The following is a 21,265-nucleotide window of genomic DNA, read 5'->3' on the forward strand; positions in this document are numbered from 1 at the left end:
GGAAAAAAAAGTCAATCTGATTGATGCAATCAGTAGGGTCTGAAGTGACTTCATAATGCCAGCCTTACCTGTCAAAGTAATACATGGTACTAAGTGTAACAGATGCCACACAGTTCAGACACCCACTCATTCTGTAATCACAGAGCAGCTGTTCTTGGATAAAAAAAATAATTTTACACATAATCCACAAATAGTTAACTCTAATGTGTTCCATCTCATTAAAATGAACCACTCCTCTGACCCTTCCTCCAATTTAATAAAGTGTTTTTACATGTCCGTAAGAGTCAGAGTAAATAACCTGTGAGTAGAGCTGGTATAATACAAGTATTACCCTCAGAAATGGAAGGACATGCTGGAAGGCTGGTTCTCATTTGTTCCTTTAGACTTGTCTAATTCATCCATGTAAATTGGTTTAGTGGAAATATTTTGTGTCTTTGCACCATGTAATCAAATCAATCAAAACATTGCTTAAGCTGCTTACTCCCAGTAATCAAAGTATTACAAAATATGCATGAAAACATTCTCGTTATTGATGAAAACATAGGTATCAGCGGTGGATTCATGGCAGTTTGTATTAATAGAAAACACACACAGACCATTTACTGCTTTACGGCTGAATTGCACTTAATTGAGTGAATCGGGTTAACTTTGTGCTGCAATTATAATAAAGAACAAAAAATTTAATTCCGTATTTAAGTCTATTACAAAATAGTGACGTGTTAACTCCTTGTTTATGTCTTTCCAACAGTGGGAGGAGGTGAGTGGGTATGATGAAAACATGAACACCATCCGGACGTACCAGGTTTGCAATGTTTTTGACAACAATCAGAACAACTGGGTCCGGACAAAATACATCCGGCGCCGCGGCGCACAGCGCATCCACGTGGAGATGAAGTTCTCGGTGAGGGACTGCAGCAGCATTCCCAACGTGCCGGGCTCCTGCAAAGAGACGTTCAACCTCTATTACTACGAATCCGACTCCGACACGGCCACCAGAACCTCGCCGGCTTGGATGGAGAACCCCTGGATCAAAGTGGACACCATTGCAGCAGACGAGAGCTTCTCCCAGGTGGACCTCGGGGGCCGAGTGATGAAGATCAACACCGAGGTCCGGAGCTTCGGCCCTGTGTCACGAAACGGCTTCTACCTGGCCTTCCAGGACTACGGCGGCTGCATGTCGCTCATCGCCGTCCGCGTCTTTTACCGGAAGTGCCCGCGCATCATCACCAACGGCGCCTCGTTCCAGGAGACGCTGTCGGGAGCGGAGAGCACCTCCCTGGTGGCTGCTAGAGGTGTTTGCATCCCCAACGCAGAGGAGGTGGACGTGCCCATTAAGCTGTACTGCAACGGAGACGGAGAATGGATGGTACCCATCGGACGCTGTATGTGCAAGGCTGGGAACGAGGCCGTAGAGAACGGGACTGTTTGTCGAGGTATGTTTTGCTCTCGTAATATTTTCATCAAATCTGCTAATCCTTATGAATCAGTCCGCTCTAATCCAAACATTCAAGGATACGATCCACACAGTGTTTATTCCTCACTGTAAACTGCAGGCAGCTATTCAATCCCATTCAATTGATGGTTTAAGCCAGCGATCCATGGTCATGTGTTGAAAAAATCATGATGGAAAGGTGTATACATTCTGTGCATAGATTGTTTAGCTGGAGCCGCCATATTTCCATAAAAAATGATCAGCACCCCTTTCTGTTTATTTTCCAACAGAACTGCACTGCTGAATACGGCAATTCACATGATAATTTCATCTACAAATATACAGCTGCCTTTTGAAGTTGTGATTGCAGAACATGTTCAGTTCTTCTGCCGTCATAAAAAGGATGGGAGTCGCTCAAAATTGGTGGCAAATCACAAAGGCTTGTCAGGGAACAAATATATGTATTTGAACATCCTGCCCAGTTTATTAATATGTTTTTTTTTGCTGCACCCAGCAGCTCTATAGCCTGTTTCCACACATTCTGCACTCATATGTAGAATCTGTAGGGACAAGATTTTAGTATCGGAAGCATTCTGGTTTCTGTTTGTGTCCCGAGTAGTATCGACCAATCACGTTTGAGCGGGCGTAAATGCAATCTGGGCAATGATTTTGGTGGCCACACTTTTCCCTTCAGGAGACTGACATTTTGGTTTGGAGGTGTGTGCTTGTGTTCATGCCAACTGTGGCAGAGAGAGTGGCCTATGACAAAAATCTGCATGAATTAGCTTTTTCAATATTTCCCCGCCTCTTACAATTTAGCCCCGCCCTCTGGCATAACTCATGAACCGTCTTGTGGAGACATCATTGCACTCAGCAGGGCGTCCCTCTTTCATTGATTGTGGTTTAGCCCTGCCCCTATACTTAAACCACGCCCCTTTACATTACTCGTCAACCACTTCTCGTGGGCGGCATCATTGGTCTCAGCAGCCTTTTTTTATTTTGGTTAAGTGTCTGTGAGGTTGTGTGTATGTGTGAAAGCATGCATTCGGCTATTGAAAATTTGCACTTGTTTTTATCATAAAAAAAAAATGTGAAAATGTTTCAGCCTACAGAGAAACACATGCTTAACAGAAATTCAAAAGAAAATAAGAGCAGCAATTTTGGACCTGTAAAATGTCCGCGCTGATCTTTTGTTAGTAGAATGTCTCCTTCCACTCAAGGGGACAAAGAGGATCTTTTGCAAAATTGCCTGCATTTTCCTATAGATTGGAATCCCTCACTGGCGAATCGATTTGGGCTTTTCAAAACATCGACGTGCCCAGCGTTTACCTGTGAGGTGCCCTATCCGCCGTCTGGCAGGTGGTATTTGGCCAACGTGCTCGGGGATCTCGATCACTGGAAAACAGCACGGCAGCGCGTAGCCTGCAGACTGGAGCCGTGCTGCTCTAGCCCGGCACAACAAACCACCCACCTGCATTTCATCGCTGCCTCTCTTATGTGTGCCTGTAATTACAACACATCCCCCAGTGTGTGTGTGATGGGAGGAGAGGCAGCGTGATGGGTGCTGCCTCCCAAACACTTGCCAGGCACCGTTCAATGACTGCTAATGAGGACAGGCGCCGACTCCTCCTGAAGGAATACAGGCCAACGGGAGGCCGCGTGAAGACAGCTACTCTGCTGTAGCGAGCTGCGCTGCGTTATTACACAAATCTGCCTGTTTTTTGACCCACGTGTAATTCAATGCATGTGGTGGATTGGAACATCCCAGGGGTGTCCTCGGTCACGGTGTTTTTGTGCTAAATGGGATTATACAATTGAATGCTCTCAGATTGAGAACTATTGGAATGTGGAAAGCATGTTGATTCATTTATATCCTGGGCATGGGACTTTTTTGACTGAAAAAAAAATGTCTGACCGCCATCAGGTTCATATCTTCTCACCTGCTGTACACTGGCTTTGTTACCCAAAGTCCACCAGAAGAGAAGCGTTACTGACCGCATGCCAATCCCCTCTGCAGCAGTCACAGCACTGCAGGGCTCATGGACTAACTGTAGTGACCCTGAGGGAAGCACATATCGGTGAGCACGGAGCTCTCTCCGTCACTCGGTCTTCCCCCTTCACGTGACACGTCGACTAAATATTAAAGTTTCATGAAGAATGCATTATCCGAGAGTGCAGCCGTGGAATGCAGCAAAATGCTACGCACGGAGATGGATTTTATGGCTCCATACAATAGTTATGAGCCTCAGCGCAAACAAACGGAGAAGTGTGTATTTTACCCAGAAGGATAATAAAAGCATTACCGTTAAAAAGGATATCATTCTACGGTTACCCCGTTGTTCAGGAGCCCTTCTTTTTGACGGAAGGCCTCCACCAGTTGGCCTGCTCTCTAGTCATCTTCCTAAACACTGAAAGCTGATATCGGCACTTGAAACTGTGGTCAGCCGCCGCCTTTCAACTGCCAGGAGTCGGATAATGAATTGATCTATGAAAGATGCGCCTTTGCCTGCCGATATTATGGGGTGATGAATTGATTTGTGAGAGGTGCCCTCAGAGGGTTTGTAGAATATCCTCTTTCATAGCCGGATTATGGAGCCACAGAGACAGCGTTAAAGCACCCAAGATGAAAGAGGCTATTTGTGTCGTGATATTAAGGACGCAAACCAGTGCTTTGTTCCAACATCCCCGCAACTAAACGTGTAATTACGCATGTAACAATTAAATCCTTGGCAGGGATCCCGGCAAATAATTACGCTGTCATGAAATATGTCAAAATATTGACAGCAGAAAGGGGGGGGTGCTTACATGAAATTGCTGAGGCCTTTTTTTTGCTCCTGCGATTGTCTCACAAGTGAGATTTAGTTTCCTCTGAAAGATATGCTGGGAGTGAAGGAACCGCACCAGGGCTGTTCAGCAGAGACGGCCTTGAAGAGAGAGATGCTGCTGGGGCACAATGAGAGCCATGTTCCTGGGGTGGAATCCCACACTGCCTTAACAACACCCATGTGTGCGCCTCACAGTAATCTGATCATCTAACCCCACGCTATTGTGAGTTCAAGGGGTCTCGTCGGCGAGAGCGTGGCTCGTGTTAAAGAGCAGCGACGATTCAGATGGGGACCATCTTTGTTGTTGCTTTTGTTGTTTTGTTATGACGGAGTTCGGTAAAGGAAAAGAAAACAGCGTAAAGCGAGCAGCGCAGCTTGTGCCTGGGATAGTCAACACGTAACATCACACAGCATGACAGCGGTTAACAATAAATGAGTGCAACTGTTACATATTCTGCACGCTCCTCCACTTATGGAGTTCAGTGGAAATAATGATGTGAGAAATTATTGTTGTTGACTGTGAGACCAATAGCCTGAGAAAGAGGAACTCTTAGTGTTCTTACAGTGTAAAGAGAAGAAAGAGACTTCTAAAAAATAACCCATAAACATAAATTCCCACCGTTTATAGTCACATTTTGAGAATCGACACTCAGAGGCTGATATACAGTGTATATACTGTAAAAGGGACACGGCTAATTGTACATTGAACATGCTCGACAGGCCCCACAGCAAGTCAGTAGGTCACATGATTGAAAAGCATTTTTGGGTCACAGTGTGGATGATTTGGAAGAACACCGGTGCCTCTCTTAATGTCAGTCAGCGGTGGGAAGTGGCTGCTTTGGAAGCGAGGCTCCCGCAGTTGCACCCAGAGCAATTAGATTAAGGAGGGAAAGCATCAGTAATTCTTCAGCTAAATGTGGTTGTAGATAAAGAGAGGGAGGAGGATCAAGTGCAAAAGGTGGGTGCCGGGCAGGGCGGGATTGGATAGACATGATTGCATGGCAAAGAGGAGGGGAGGAGAGGAAGGCAAGGAAATGAGTCCCCCTAACCCACTGTCAGAATCCCAATTATTGCAATCTCTTCGTCTGGAGAGGGTTTACGGGTGGAAATCAGCGTAGCGCAGACAAATCCACGGCGCTGCCTTTATTTCCCAGGGTGCCGCTGTCTTTAATGGCAGCTCTAATTGACTAACGGCGCACTTGGTTGGGGGGGGGGGGGGGGGGGGGGCAGCCACGCTGATGACTGGACGACTGTCCTCTGTGCCTGGAACAAGACGCAAAGCAAAACAAAACAAACACACCACCCCCCCCTCAAGGCTTTTTGCTGCATTGTGCAAACAAAGATGAAGCCAGGTTCACATTGGGCTGCAGCAATAGAGCGAGAGAGGGGGGAGAAAGTGAGTGGGAGAAAATGAGAAAGAGAGAGAGAGAGAGGGAGAGCAAAAGCAAAATGTCAACAGTCTGCCTGCCCACACAATAGGCATCCACACAATATTATGTTAAAGTAAAAGCCACACTTATTCCCTTAGATTGATGACTGCTGTTAGGGGCCGTTTCGTCGAGCACAAGGAATACAAATTAGCGTCTGAGCAGATGTTCATCGCTGCAACATTTGTCTGTTAAATGGCATCGCAGACAACAGGCCTTCATTTCTGCACCATAGGCAATATCACTTAATTTCCATTACTGATCTTTTCATTTAGACCCAATAAAGGCTCTATGATGTGTGTCTGATGTGAGGCTGCGTCTTCGGTCCGTACACAGTGTGGGCTGTTGTAACAGCAAGAGGCAAACAGGCGAGCTGTAAGACGTGTCATTCTGTCCGCAGAGGTCCCAGGGAGCATTCAGGGGCCTTTATTCCCTCTTCCCCACTGTGATAGGATTTCAGTATGGCCAGGTGCTTTTTTTTTCCACCAGTCTTCTTTTTCTCTGTCTGTTCTGCACCCTGCACACATCCATGCAGCAGGAGAGAGGAAATAAAAAGAGTGTGTGGTGGGTGGGCTCTAATGAGGAAGGGAAAAGTCTAATGAAAAAAATCCCTCTAAAAAACACAATACAGCCCTTCTAATATACATTACAGTACAGCGAGTGCACGGATCCCGTTACAGTGAATGGGCACATATATACGCACGGCTGTGTGCTCACACAGCACCCACCCACGTCCACTTCATCATCCTCATTTTCACAGCACATTCATCATATGCGGACGTGATAACGTGACCTGCGATCCCTGCGAATCTCCCCGAACTCAAAGATCACGGCCCCCCTAAGCCTGTAAACGTTTTCCACATGTTTTAGCACATGTCGGCCCCTGCTCTATATGCCCCCTCTGTCACATTCCTCATTATCCCACACCATCTTTTCAATCTCAAATTCAGGACCGTATGACCTCTTATAATCCCACTACTTCTTTTTTTTTTCCCCTTTGCGCTATTGGTCGTCCCGTCTGCTGCAGAGGCTTCCTGCTGCTCTGGTTCTTGCTTGTAACACCTATTTCTGTCTCACACTGAGCCCCGAGATACCGGAGAGCCTGAGGACCACAGACAGCTTTCTGGTGTTCCTCCACCAGAGCGAAGTTGGGTGACAACCCTGAGACCTTGTGGTTTTTGCTCATGATGAATTCGCCCTGGACAGACTGTCCTTGCTCTGATGAAATAGGAGCTGTGTGTATTGTATTGAGATCTTTCCACATGTGCCTCTCTTTTCTCATCAGGGACAAGGCCGGGGCTTTGTCAAAACATCCCCCCATGTGCTCTCTCTCACGGATGTCCTCGACTCGTGTCCCGTTAGAGCTCTCCCGGCTGAGGGAGACTGATGGATCGAGCATCTGTCTGGATAAAAAGATGAGAAACAACCGCGCTCGCTCTTAAAGACAGGAGTCCCTCTCGAGTATCGGTGACCTTGTTTTCCACTGATGTATTAGAACTCGGTCAACACCGAGAGAACAAATCGTGGCGTCTTGTGTTGTGTGCCGTTGACCTACATTAGAGCTATTCTAAAAGTGAGAGCGGGCAGGAAGCTGATCCGTCCCCGACATCGGCGGGACGAGCCCCGTGTGCTCCACGGCCCGTCTCGCCCCAGAGATGAGCACAGTTGTTCGCACACAGTTAACCCCTCGGTCACTCGCTAAGAAGCAGAAAGGATTGAGTCTATATTCAGCTTCACACCGGACGGTCATTCAATCTCATACGACATCATAGCATAGAGGTGCTCACTGTTGCGGCATGTGCTCAACCTGAATGTGTGCCCCTAGAAATTACAAAAACATCTGCTGGTTATGTAACTCGCCGGCTATTCATTTTGTTGCTGCTCAGTTCATTCTGATTATTTGACAGTCGTTTGCTTTGAGAAGACCTTTGACAACAGAGACTTATGTAACTGTATGATTACAGTGTGCAGCCGGCCCTAACTTTGACCCAGTACAGTTAAACAGAGAACAGGCAGTTCATCCTGACTCCTGAAGTGTAATGGATTCTAAAATAAGTAACATCACCCAACAGCAAAGATCTCTCGCCTGTTAAACTTCAGGTGATGAAAGATTAAACGGCTGCACGGGGTGAGGCTGCGAGATGGGAGGGTAGAGATGGATAAGAATGGAAAGGCAACGGGGGGGAATATTCACAAAGACAGAAAGAGCTTGCTTCTCTTTCTCCTCTCCTCCTTCTCTTATCAGTGTGATATGTCTCACTGCCCATCAGAAATACTGCACTAATAACCACGAGAGATGGTCTCCTTTGAGCAGACTCAAAGGAAGACATCACAGAATATTAATGCTATGAACTTCCTTACCCCAGCATTCTGTGATGCCAGTGTTTTGACTTTAACTCTGGGATTACTTAGAAGGTTTCCTGATACAGCGTCTTTCAAAAAACACATTTTATCATATCGAAAAAGTGTGGCAGCTAAAAATAGGGCTGCTTTCCTCAGTTCTTGAAAACAGGAACTTTTTGTACAAATTTTTATTGTGTTCTGTGAGAAAGTCGCTCTTTATCTCTTTAAACATACAATAATGGCATACAGTCCTTAAATCAGGGAGTATATATATATATATATATATATATATATATATATATACACACACACACACACAGATATAAATCTAGTAGATTATCTGCTGGACACTGCCAGGTTTGCTTTGCTTCGGGCCATGAGTCAGCATGGCCCTGTAAATCTCTCAGTAGTCAATGTATCTCTCTGGCAGTGTCATTAAGACAAAGTCCTGTGCATTTAATTACTACGCAATCAAAGTGATTGAGATTCAAAAAGTGCACCCCGCCATTCTCAAAGGAAAACAAAGCGGCTGAGTTCAATTAGCGGCTACTTCCTGAGATCAAATAAGAAAAACCAACAAACAGAAAAGTATCCTTGGATTGAAGGGCAGTATCTCTGTTAATCTCAGCGGATCTCTGCGAGGTGATCACACAAGCTTCATCTCCCCACCGGGGCCTCTGCAGTGTGTGAGCAAAACCAACAGACGAATCAAGCCGTTTATATTGAGATTTATTTTACTTTGGGATTTAATTCCGAATTGTTTAGAAATCCACCGGCTAACGTCAACTCAAAAGTTGGACCCAGCATAGCCACGCTTTCTGTCATCACGCTCCCCGGGAGGTTTCCGAGTGGTGTTTGAGTTTGAAATTGAACACATGCCTCTAAAGCCCCCGTCAATGTAAAGCTAAGCTCTCCCCTGTCGACAGCCACCGCTGCACGATTCTACTTTGTTTTCCTTGCCAGGTTACTCTACCTGTGAGTTCCTGACTCCTGAGAGAATCCACGCGAATAAGACGTATTGATTATGTCATTCACTATATTGAGTGTCAAGGCCCAGGGGATATTGATGAAAGAGTAACACCTGCACATTGACTTCATACCACAAATATGTTTGAATATACAAAGTTTAGATTGTATCAGGTCAAAACTCAAAGAGATTACAGTTCATTCTATGGATAGCATGAATGTTCAAACGGAACTTCAGGCCAATCCATCTGATAGTTAATAAAACATTTCACTCAAAACCACATGCCAACCTGGTGCCAGAGGAAAAAGGCAGCGGAATGCCAACGTAATTAGTAGACATCGTCTGGGAACCATGAATATCTGTACCAAATATCACGGCATTCCCTCCAGTAATTGTTGAAATATTACGGTCTGGAACCCCAGTGGTGCAATCCCCAGAGCCGTGTTGCTAGTATGGCTAAAAATAATTCAAGCCAGAAAAGACAATAAGTCTTTGGTTGACAAAAACACTTTTCTCAGTGCTCCATACATTGTTGATTTTGTTTTGTTTCCTGTTGCACTCTCTAATTGTCAGTAGCATTGAATATTATCCCTCCCTACTACTGCTCATCACAGTCATGAGCGTACTTGATGCGGGGCAGGAGAACAGTCTTGGCTCTAGTGGCCTGGTTTAATTGTGGAAGCCTGGTTTAGGGGGATGGTGTTCATTTGCTGCGGGGGACAGCAAAGCTTTGTAAATGGACTACTTACAGAATTTTCTGGATGTTAAAACTTTTTACTTCCCCTTGGGCAGCTGCTAAGCAAATATATTACTCACTATAATGAGCTGTTCCACTCTCCTGTGGAATTCCCGAGCTCTCGGCTGAAAGGTACGGTTCGACACGCTTTTTCTCATTCTTATAGAGAACCGGGTTCATCTAAAGGATACAGGGTTTTCTTTTACCCACGCTTTGGGAGATGAAAGGCGAAGCACAATCCACCAGGCTAATCCTTATCTAGTCAGTTAGAATATTCATACCAGTACATTGTACTCTGTACCAGTGGTTTATGGGTGAGAATAATCCCACCGCGTTACTCCGCTCCCCCCTGTTCTTCTCTTCCACCTCTACGTCTTTGCGTTGTGATTAGAGATATTTTCCCACAGTTTATACTGTAAAGCCTGTTGGGGATTCTCCTGTTTATACTGGATTTATATGGAAGAGGAGGAGGAGGTGAGTCTGTAAACAACAAGCTAATGAGAAGGCTGCTCTATTGTGGAAAAAATAACAATTGCTTCCTGTGCACTTCACAGCATGAGTTAAAGTACAGCGCTGGGATATCATAATGTTTTAATGTCCCCATCAGGTTTGAAAATTAGACGGTAATCACGGCGTAATTACTTTTTCAATTGGCCAAAGTATATTCTTTCAATTCCGTGTAATTCTAGCACCATTCAATTTGCTCTGTGAATCGTAGAACGAGGTGGTTTCCCTGCATTTAGAGTGATCACTTGTAAAAATAGGATTATTTCCAGGAGAAGACTTAGCTGATACTAAAAGATAGATCAATGTGTTCATTGTTGTTTTATTGAGCATGTGGTTCTATATACAAGTCCAGTATCTTAAACTATAGTTCATAACAAGGCAGAACTGTTCAAGTAGTTTGTTGAAGATCCGTCACCTTTAAGTAATGGGTTTTAAGGATTAATGTGAAAAAGAGAGAAGTATTTTTGGTTTGGATTTGATTTCTTATTTACTGAAAACATGGACCTGCTGTACAGCAAAACCATGTCTGAAATGTATAGGGCTCAAAGAGAGAGTGAGTTAAGAACGACAGGCAGTGAAACAGTGAGATTCAGTAAACAGGCAAAGTCACGTACCCAACTCCTGTGGACCGTACATTAACCACCCGCCAGTGTTTACTACAAAGCTTGGATTGGCCTTGCAGCGCATTGATGCCTGGGAACTGCTCAGTGCGTGCTGGGACCAGTGTTCTGGTTTATTGTGGCCATCTCAAGGCTGTGTGGTCTCCCCAGAGTTATTTTGGCGGTTTAGGTGGGGGAGAGATCAGCGCCGTATTCAGTATGGCACCGTCTCTCGATGCACACCAGGGCCACCGCTGACCCCCCCGTTCCCACTGCATGTACCTCTTCTCTGTGAAGTAACAGGCTTAAAGAGCCGTCTGGAATGCATTAGTCACAGTTATTAATGAGGTTGTTTTGATTCTGCTCTCCCCCTTGTTTTAGCTTTTTTCTTTTTCACCATGCAAAGTCAGGACGATGTTGAGGATTTTGGCTGAAACAAAAAGACAGACCTTGTAAGCTCACAGGGAGTATGTTGCACTTAAAGCAAGACGGAAAGGAGAGATTTAGAGGAAGAGATCATGATACAGTGTAGACCTAAACTATGTCCGTCTTAACCACACTACACGATGTTATGCACTTTTGTGTTTGTTAGAACTGCCCGGAACATCATCTACCGAGCATCGGGGATATTGGTGACAAGAGGTGCCTGCGAAGTGCCGGAAGGATATTAAAAGACAACGCCCTCCCCAATGACAGTGAACAATGACGATAAATGAACCTTTTAGAGCAGAAGTGCAGCTTATTAAGTCGATTTTTGAAAGCAGCGGCAGGAGTTACCTTTCACACAATAATACTTGGGAAACTATATCTGAAAATTTAGCGGGGAATAAATCAAATATACAATTCAATGTATTTGTTTTTTTAAATCTCTTCACACCGTTCTGGAGTTGAGGTTAAAAAAGTCAAAGTGGTGAATGGTCTAGGGAGTGTTTTTCACACAAAACATTCTAATTGATTCAGTATGGTTTATTGTATTGACGCAGTAGAGAATAACAATGCCCCCCACCCCACAACAGACATTTCAGATTACTTTTCCTCGGTGTAGCACCTTAAAAGGTAACGTTATGACATTGACACTGAGCAGAATGTGACATTTTCAGCCACCGCGAGGGACCTCTCCACTCTCCGCAGAGAGAAACCCTCACCAGAGAAGCCATTTTGGAGCCATCTGCATCTAAAATCAGCAGGCCCGACTCGAGCACCGCGCCGATTCATTGACGTCTCTCATTCCGCGTACAGCCTCGATAACTCCTCCTTGCGACCTTCTTACTAAATATAGCAATTCACGTATTGATTTGGGGACGCGGTGCATTCACAGCATGCCTCCTCCATAATGACCTATTTCAACAGATTGCTTGTAGTTAAGTACTCGTTTTTTGTTGTTGTGCGCTCTTTGTCTCGAGGCTGCAGGAGGAGGAAAGACACAGCCACATGTTCTGAGCCCAGCTAGACACAACATATCTTGGCTGCGTTGCATATAGGCCTCTTGGCAACATGAGTACATGTGTGTATATTCTATGCAGGAACTCTGTACATATTTAAGCATCGATTATTATTATCATTTTCATCATTATTATCTCGAGATCACGAGAATCAGCTGGGTCTGCAAGCAGCGTGATTAAGTACGGATTATTCACAGTATTGTACCTCATTGCTATTAAAGTGTTGCAATGGGGAAAACGGCCAATGAAAGCTTGGCAGAAGAGAGCTTGAATTCCATCTGTGTGATTACCCTGCCAGCAGGCAGGCCTCCCATTACGGAATGACTGTTGTGTGATTGAAATCATAGCTTTGATAGGTTTTGTTATCTGTCAGTATAGTGTTGCAAGAGGCATGGGCATCAACAGGATCACTGTTGTGCTACTCAAGACAGCTGAGATCCAGAAATACTGCCGTGTTTTTATGAAAACAGTCGAATGACAAGCCTAAACAACTCAACATTTATCTTTTTGCCCATTTAAAAAAAAAAAAAGTACAGCTGTCCCGTCAAAGGCGTGCTGCGAGCTGTCTGGCCTTGTCAGTCAATGCTAGCTAGAGTATGCAAAAGGTAACTATGTATTAGAGACAGTATATCCTAGAGTTCAATGGAACAATCTTTCATTTAAAACTCATTTATCTCTTTTGTTATGCTCATTTAAGGATTTTGACATCAATGGAAGTAATGTACCCAGAAGACTTCCATTGTGATTCAGCTGGGAGATTGTTATCGGCCACATCACAAAACCCCCGAGAACACAAGGCCTTCCTCTCTCTTCGCCCATTCACCCACCTTCCAGGCATCGCCACAATCAGGCCTTTGTGGGCTCGGCTTGTCTGTCATCTCTCTGGTTCTGTTGATATGGGCCTCGTGCTGAGAGCACGCTCTCCTCATACACTGCACCAAGCGCCGGCTAATTGAGCTTGTCAAGCCAGAACTTGTTAGTGTGCCGATAAGAAGGTATTTGACCTCTTCGGAGGCCACTGGTGGTTCTCTACGGAACATATTCCGTTGGTCCTTTCTCAGCCAGAGGGTAGATCAGGAAAAATATCTCTGTCTATGCTTGTTTTGTTTTTTTATTGCCTCTTAAAACACTTGGTGTGTTGGTACTGGAACAGTGAATTGGACACATTCAGACACCATATTGACAGTAAATATTAGGGCGTGGTGGGGCAGATTCTTATCCTGCCAGTTAGATCGGACCTCTGATACACTCATCAAAGGCTGTTGTTGCAGTCTAAAGAAAGAGCCTGTAAAAATCACCACCATGCAGGACTGCAAGTAAGACTCTCCTTATTCTTTGATCGATTGCTCATGCCTCTGGTTAAGGGGGGTTGGCAGAGGTCCACGAATCGAAGGTCTTGGATGGATGCCCTTCCCATTTCCTCATCAAACTTCCAGGCAGCAAAGCAAGACTCACCGTGCCCGCGCCCCTCCTCTTTTATCATCATCTGCACCAGAACCTGCGGAAATAGTTTTTGCACATAATTTTCCCCAATTTGTTCTGATCTGTTTGCAGCAGGAGATGAAACCAATACCTGGTATTTGCAGCCAGGTTTAAACAAGTGTAAAGATTATTTTTTTTGCACAAGGCATTTCATCCAGGTCTACTTCGGATGGGGATTTTAGTCAGAGTGCAACTGACATGACCCCCACTAGCCTCCCTGGGATAATCCTGCTGCCTCCAGGAACCCAAGACTAATCTGCCAGTCTCCTTTTTTGCAAGTCCTCACTCATTCCAAGCTGCCTTACATTTCTATAAAACCTTCACACACATTTGTCAACCATCACGTCCACAAAACGGGCCGTCGATTTGTGTGTGTTTACAGTATGGGTAAATGCATATATGTATTGAATAGTTCCTGTCTACTCTCCTCTGTTTTACATTGCTGGTCTGCAGAGGGCATGCACAGATATAGTTGTGATGACTCACATCCCTTCCAGCTTATGAGTAAATACAGTAGCTTTCCCACAGAGCCATCTATTCAACCATTATATTTTTACAATGACCTTTTCAGCACCTCAGCATTACCATCAAAGACGATATGTGCCGGCCTGTATGGATATGTCAGATATGCAGTACAGGAATGTGCCGAGGCGTGCCGAGGGGAGAGCTATGCCTTCAGGCTAGGTGGGTTGCATTAAGGTTATATGCGTATGTGTGTGACATGTATGACTCGTGAATTTTAGTCATACGACTAATCCAGTCTGACTGAGAATGATTGACATGTCGGCCTCACCAGAGACTCTCCAGCTCTTATTAAGTATGGATTAATGACCCAATCAAGCAGCCAGCAAACTAAACAAAGAGCACTTTCCTAACAAGCCAGTGACTGAAACAACAGGTTTACATATACTGTGGTGAAAACCACCAAGCTATTAACAGGGGTGTGACAAAACAAACAATCCAAACTGTCAAGTAAGTTTACGAGGTGAAGTTGTTCATTAAGGATTTAACTGTAGAATAAGTTTAACATCACATTAAGGCTGAAGTTAATCTCTTGGCCTGGCAAGAAAAAAAAATCTGAAATTTACAGAAAAATAAACCATTGCTTCCTCCCTCCTTTAAATCCCAGTTGGTTAAGTACAGATTGCCAACACCTGGTAGACCATGAGGCAACAATTCCCCAGCAGAAAGTGGAACTCACAGAAACTACTGATTAGAAATTAATGCAAAACAGTTGAAGTTTAAAGCATTTTGTCATTTAAAATAACGGCATATTGCGGCAAATTTAGGTTCACCAAGGAGACTGCTGCTCGTGATCCTTTTTTTGCCCTTTTTTTTTAGTTTTGTTTAAATTTTGTAGTAATGTCAAGCCAAACAAAGTGTCTGAAACAGCAGCTGTATCCGGGACAAAACACGTATTCCTTGTGACGCAGTTGAGAGTGCAGTTTACTTGGATGGTGATTTTGTAAGAGACATGGTTGCAGGCAGCCTCGGCTATAATTAATATATCTATTTTTTTATATGGTTATCCTTTGATGATTCTTTTATCTGCTCATTTGTAAAGCTCTTTGAATTGCAGTAGCGAATGAATCATACTATATAAATAAACTGGCCTTGCACCTGCACTCTCTCTGCTAGTATGACAGCATACCTGGGCATGGCAGGGAAACAAGGGAGATGCATTTTGGCCATTTTGCTAACAAGGCGGATGGCATCACCCCCCCTCATATAAGTACAGATACCTCACATCCACACAGTCCAATGACACATAAACAGTACTCCCTGCTCCTTGTTCAGAATGTCAGTTAATGGTTCTATCTATAAAGATCCAACAGGCTCAAAAACTCAACAGGTGATTTCATATTATATGAATATACATAACGAAAAGACATGCATATGATTTCCACCTGTAGCTCATTCGCACTGACTTCTGCCATTGGCAGAAACCATGTGGGGAGATGAGGAAACATCTTACCACCTAATCGCTACTTCTTCTACACTTAATGAAACCAGAGAGGCAGGAAGATGTTAAGATCTTTGTAAAAGATGGGCAAAATAAGTAATATTTCCAATAGATTATTCTGTGAAACAGAAACAGACTTAAAAAAAAAATGTATTTGCAGTTCCATGAAGCCTTTGAAACTTTCTCATGGCGATAAAGTGTCTTCAGCAGTAGAGAATAATGTATGACTCATGTCAGTGCTTTGTCTGAATCACTACCTGGAATGCATACATAGAGAGAAATGACTGCGCTGCAGACAAAGCAATATTCTTACAGGGCAGCCATTTTGGTGCGAACCATCCTCACAAGGGGAAAAGAGTTGGACTCAAGGAAAATATTGGGCAAAACTCAGCAGCAGCCGAGTTGCCAAGGTAACAGAGGGCTTTGCCTATCTCCCCCCCTGCCCCAGCCTTGGCCCTATCCCTCGCTGTGTGAGCTGGGTACTTAATTTCACTGACCCCCTGGGTCTGCGCTGAACAGCCTCCATTGATTAGGACAAATGGAAGGGAGAGCAGCCAGCCAAGCCCCTCCTCTATCAGGGTTAAGGACGTAGTCATAGAGGAGGAGGAGAGGCAGAGCGGGCAGATGAATAGCTCAGGGATCCCTTGTTTTAGATGAATCAATGGCATATTTAAAGGCTAATTAGTCGATCTATTCACTCACTTTACATTTGCCGGGGCCACCACCTCACTCTGCAGCCATGATTGGGCTATCTAATGTATTCCACCTCTAAATAACAGCCATTAAAGCATTAAAATGAATCTCCTCCCAACAATACCAGCCTTTTCAGGCGCAGGTGTAATAGTGAAGCAAAGTGGTATTTGGGTGTGTGTTTTAATCCCTTCAGGTTGCATCTTTGAGTGTAGATATTGGGTGCAATCCTCTTTTGGTGGTTTAAGTCTTCCGTGGCTTGTCATGGTTTGAATGAGCTTATTATCCATCTGACAAGGAAGCCTGATTCAGGTCACATGATCAGATGAGTTTACCACTGCCTGAGTGGCACACTTCCACCTAGTTCCATTCAGAGTACTTTGCTAGTGCTCTCAACATCTGTCGTAGTTGCGGGACAGTTAATAAAACACAAAAAGCTTAAGTTATGAAGTTATAGAAGTTATGTTATTTAAGTATGAAACAAAGAAGGGAACCTAACTCTCAATGACCAGTTTTAGCCAGAAGATACATTCTAATAATTCTTAAGTTTGTGTGTCTACATGTGTAGACACACATGTAGACACACATGTGTGTGAAATTGGCGCATTACAGCTGTTGTTTCTGCTGTCTTGTGGATGGATAACAGAATCCACTCAGACTCCCTGCTGCCTCATTAAATGCTTGTGGTCAGAAGAACTGATATCATCTTTAATAAATACGCTCCAGGGTGAGATGGCCGGAGATATAAAATCCGTCCTGTGAACATGATACTCACGCACTCCAGCTCAGGTTACTGTTTATCTTCTCGGCTCTGTTTGAGGTGTGTGTGTGTGTGTTTGTTCTGTGTGTTTGTGGATGTGCATTAGAGGGTTACACAGGGACAGTGACAGGATTCAGCACCAGCTGCTCCTTGCAACCCCCCCACCCCCCCACACTTCTCCCTTCCTTCCTCCCCTCCGACACCCCCTTTTCCTATGACACCCTGCTTGTCCCTACTGACTGGACAACACGCAGCCCCTTTATGCCACCTGTCCATCAGCCACACTGCACCTTAGGGAGCCTCTGTTGCCGAACTTGGAGCTGCCGCTTGCTGCCTTTGTTTGGACTCTGTTAGAGACCCCCCCCTTCTTCTCCCACCATCCCCTTCTTTCTCTCTCTCTTACTCTGTCTTGCTCTCTGCTGCTCTCTGTGCTGTCCTTTACAAATACAGACACACATACAGACGAGTGATTGCCTCCGTCATCTATTTCCTACATCTGCCTCCAGGCACAAAAGACCCCCCATCCCTCTCCCCCCCTGCCCCAACCACCGCCGCCTCCACCCCTCTCCCTGCTTGCGTCTCACCTGTATAGGCCTGGATGCCAGCTGCAAGGGCTGTTTTGTTGGCCGCGAAATGCCGGCTGTTGAACCAGATAGGGAAGATTGAAATCAGCATGAAGCTGATGATTTTTTTACAATTTTTTCCGGCAAGCTCCGAAACAGTGAGGGCAACTCTACCGGGTGTGTGTATATCATGGACTGGGCAGCGTAATTCATCCTACATTGCTTCCTATCTCTGCCAAGCTTGTGAATTCTAGACCAATCCGCTGCACGTCTGCAGCGGGTCACTGAGGTTATCCGCCCTCTCCGTTTCGTCTCGCTTCCCTCCTCCCTCTCTACCTTTACCCTCCACCTCGTCTCATCGAGCGCTCTCCAGCCGTGCAGTCCCCCTGTCATCAGCAGTCTGAGGCTGTGATCAGGGCTGCGAGGTCCGGGTGCAGCCTGCGGAACGGAGCGGGGAAGCTGCCTCACATGGCAATGGCTCCTGTTGCCCTAGCAACTAGCTGTCCTTGAGAAAAAAAAAGGGCGCATTCGGGGGTTTGGGAGGCCGAGGCAATGACAGCCCCCAGTCAAAACTCATGAATAGCAGAGACACATCGATCTGCGTGTCTAGTACAGAACGTACAGCCTTCTGTGCCTTAAAATACATGTATGAATCGAGAGGCTTAGAGAGAGTATGAATGATGTGGGATGTACGTGAGCGACCGTCCACAGGGGGGGGAAATTGGATGTTTTTCAAGGCGAAGAACTCATCATTGCACCCTCAGAGCAATCTTGCGATAAGTGGGTGGGTGTTGCCCGGGTTGCTGTGCTATTTGGCGCATCCTGCGGTGCAGCAGGTGATGTGTTTCTGTGAGCGTGAGGGTGGGTGGAGGCTGCACAAATTCTTTTGTTTGCCTCAACAATGACAGCTTAACACTCTGACATCAGAGTCTCCTTATAACCCTAACCCTAACCCTGTTTCAATCTCAACACAGTGTACGCCCCTTCAGGCACTGCTGTACATGAAAAGACAGCATTTCCCACCATGGGAAACATCCTAGTCCTCCGAGCACAATAGCTGACACTCGGTGTCACGTGACAGTGAAAGTTTAGTACGGGTCTCAGCTTTCAGCTTTCAGCTTGCTTGCAATGTTAAATAAGGCCAAACTGCCTTTTGTCTGGTGGCGAAGAACTTTACGTAACAGCATGAACTTCAACAAAGACAGGGGACATGACTGGTGGTGGAAGGGTGAACAGAGGCTAAGGCTGTTATTGTTTAAACAGATTTTAAAACAACATGCAATGTGGTTTAATCAAGCCGTGCTAAATCAGGGCCGCAAGGCAATTCATTCTTAATCGTTACACAAAGTTATTGAGCTGAATTAATTTGAATTAGGCTATTTTGTAACCACTGAACACCACGCATACATCTGCTAATTCCGACCCTTATGCAAGTGGCAACAGAATTTCGACTGAATTAATTACCCTCTCTCAGGACAGACTCATTTGGAGGCCAGATTAAGCAGGACCACGCCATAATTTCAAATTCATTAATTGATATTTTTTTTGCCCTGGCTCTGGTAACGATCTGTCACCGCAAATAATGGAATACAATGTAGCTAGTCCCAATGCGATGCGGTTCCCGAAGGTTGACAAGCCATCTCAAATGGAGATTAATGCCGACAAAGAGACCTGCCTCCTGCCACACCCCGGCCATCTGCAGCCCGGTGTACGGAAAGCGGGTCCGCCGGCAACCTGATTGGACCCCCACATCCTCTGGAGAGCAAGCTGTCAAGTGGTCGGCCTGCACGAAATGACCCTTTCCGCTTTGTTCCCCACTACCGCCCACCAGCCTCGTGCATATTCCTGCCCTGTGCGTGTATGTGTTGGCTCAGAAGCCTGTAATTTCACCATTCCACATTTCTGCCCCCCCCCCTTGTGCTGGAAAAAAAAGTGGGAAAAGAAGAAGAAGAAGAAGAAAAAAGGGAGCGCAGTGAAAATTCCAGACGTTATTACTGTGCTGCATGCATGGCTCCAGTGATACTCTCCTTTCATCTCTGCTTCCTCCTCTATTGACAGATGGTAGTTATCAGACAGTATGGAAATACTGTGGTTAAGATAGTTTTCACTGATTTTTTTTTTTTCTTTGGTATTTATGACCTGATGATCATCACGAGAGCGCTGTGGTCTTGAACAGAGGGCCGCTCTGCCAGCGTTGTTTGAATTAAGAGCGTAACGCTTGCCACATGGGAGGAATGACGCACTATCTCCAGGCAGCGAGAGTGTTCGGGTGGCGCGGTCGCTCGCTGCGCGTATGCCTGCTTCAATGTTCTATAACGCACCAAAGTGCTGATGTATGACTACAGGGATTAACTGATTACTCGATCAACACCACATTAATTGCCTTAATCGCTTAAGGCATTTATCAAGCAGACATGCCAAATGGACACCACCTGCAGCTCCTCAAATGTGGAGATTTGCTGCTTTTTTCAGTTTGAAATCATTTTGAATTGACTTTCTTGACTGTTGGACAAGCAGTTTGAAGACACGTTTAGCTTTGAAAAAACTGTAATTGGCGTTTCAATTTCACAGTATTTTTTTTTCCCTGTTGCTCGCTGGTGTTATTTACGGCCAGCGTTAAGGAGGTAAGAAGGAATAAGGTCAGTTAGTGGGAAATTAATTTACACCAGTTGTTACATGACTAATATTTCCCTTACAGAGTATTTTTAGCCGCTAGTGACATTCTGAAGAGTGCTCCACACTTCTCGTTGTCCTTGTAAATACCAAAGCTTGTGATGGCGAGGCTTGTATATGTGCCACGTATATGAGGTTAAGCCCCTGCTGTATGAGCTGAAATTGTCCTCTGGCCAGCAGCCAGATAGGGTTTATTAGCAGCCTTCTCCTTTATGGTGCTTATTTATGTGTTGATGTACCTGTATCGGAAGAAGATGGAATTAAATGAGCTCTGGGTGTGAGCATATGACGTGTGCGGTGCAATGTGTTTCAGGCGTGTTTGTGTGTTTGCTGTGAGCCTGAGCCCTCCCGAGGACCCTGCGCCCTCGGAGCTCATTTCCCAGGTGTCCCACATTTCTGGCTAATCCGCTGCTCACTTTGGCTCCTAATCTGTCTCAGAGGAGCCTGCTGGGGCGGATTTGGGGGGATGTGAGCTCTGTGACGACTGCAGAAGAGATGCAGCTCAGAGCAGAAAATGCTGAGGGACACCGAGGGAAAAGTCACCTCCCCGATCATCTCCCTGTCCCTCCACACAAGTCCTTTACCGTACACAAACACGCATTCACACAATGTCTGGGTCAGTAAGCGTGTGTGTGTGTGTGTGAAGTGTGTGTGTGTGAAGTGTTTCAGGGAAAAAGCTGACTTCTGGGCGAGTCCGGCAGTCTTTCAGCGTTGATTTTGGGCATTTTTCCCAGCTTGAAGTCGGAGATTGGCCACTAAACTTAATGGAGTAAAGAATGGAAACTAATCATTAAAGTAACTGCAATGTTTTTCCTTTCATTGGGTAAGACCGTGAAAGTGCCCGGGTCCTTTTTTT

The 21,265-nt window shown here is 45.3% G+C and overlaps 1 protein-coding gene across 4 annotated transcripts in view; it reads left to right on the forward strand.

Moving 5' to 3' along the window:
• Positions 1-21,265, forward strand: part of ephb2b (eph receptor B2b) — a 119,677-nt gene that overhangs the window by 55,594 nt on the left and 42,818 nt on the right. For all 4 annotated transcript variants that reach the window (XM_068712563.1, XM_068712565.1, XM_068712564.1 and 1 more), the window contains exon 3: positions 749-1,433. In XM_068712563.1, the coding sequence (XP_068568664.1) occupies positions 749-1,433 (685 nt within the window). The remainder of the gene's footprint in view (positions 1-748; positions 1,434-21,265) is intronic.

Source organism: Cebidichthys violaceus, unplaced genomic scaffold, assembly GCF_023349555.1.
Source record: "Cebidichthys violaceus isolate CVI_PGR_0920_01 unplaced genomic scaffold, fCebVio1.0.p SCAF_17, whole genome shotgun sequence".
Lineage (NCBI taxonomy): Eukaryota > Metazoa > Chordata > Actinopteri > Perciformes > Stichaeidae > Cebidichthys > Cebidichthys violaceus.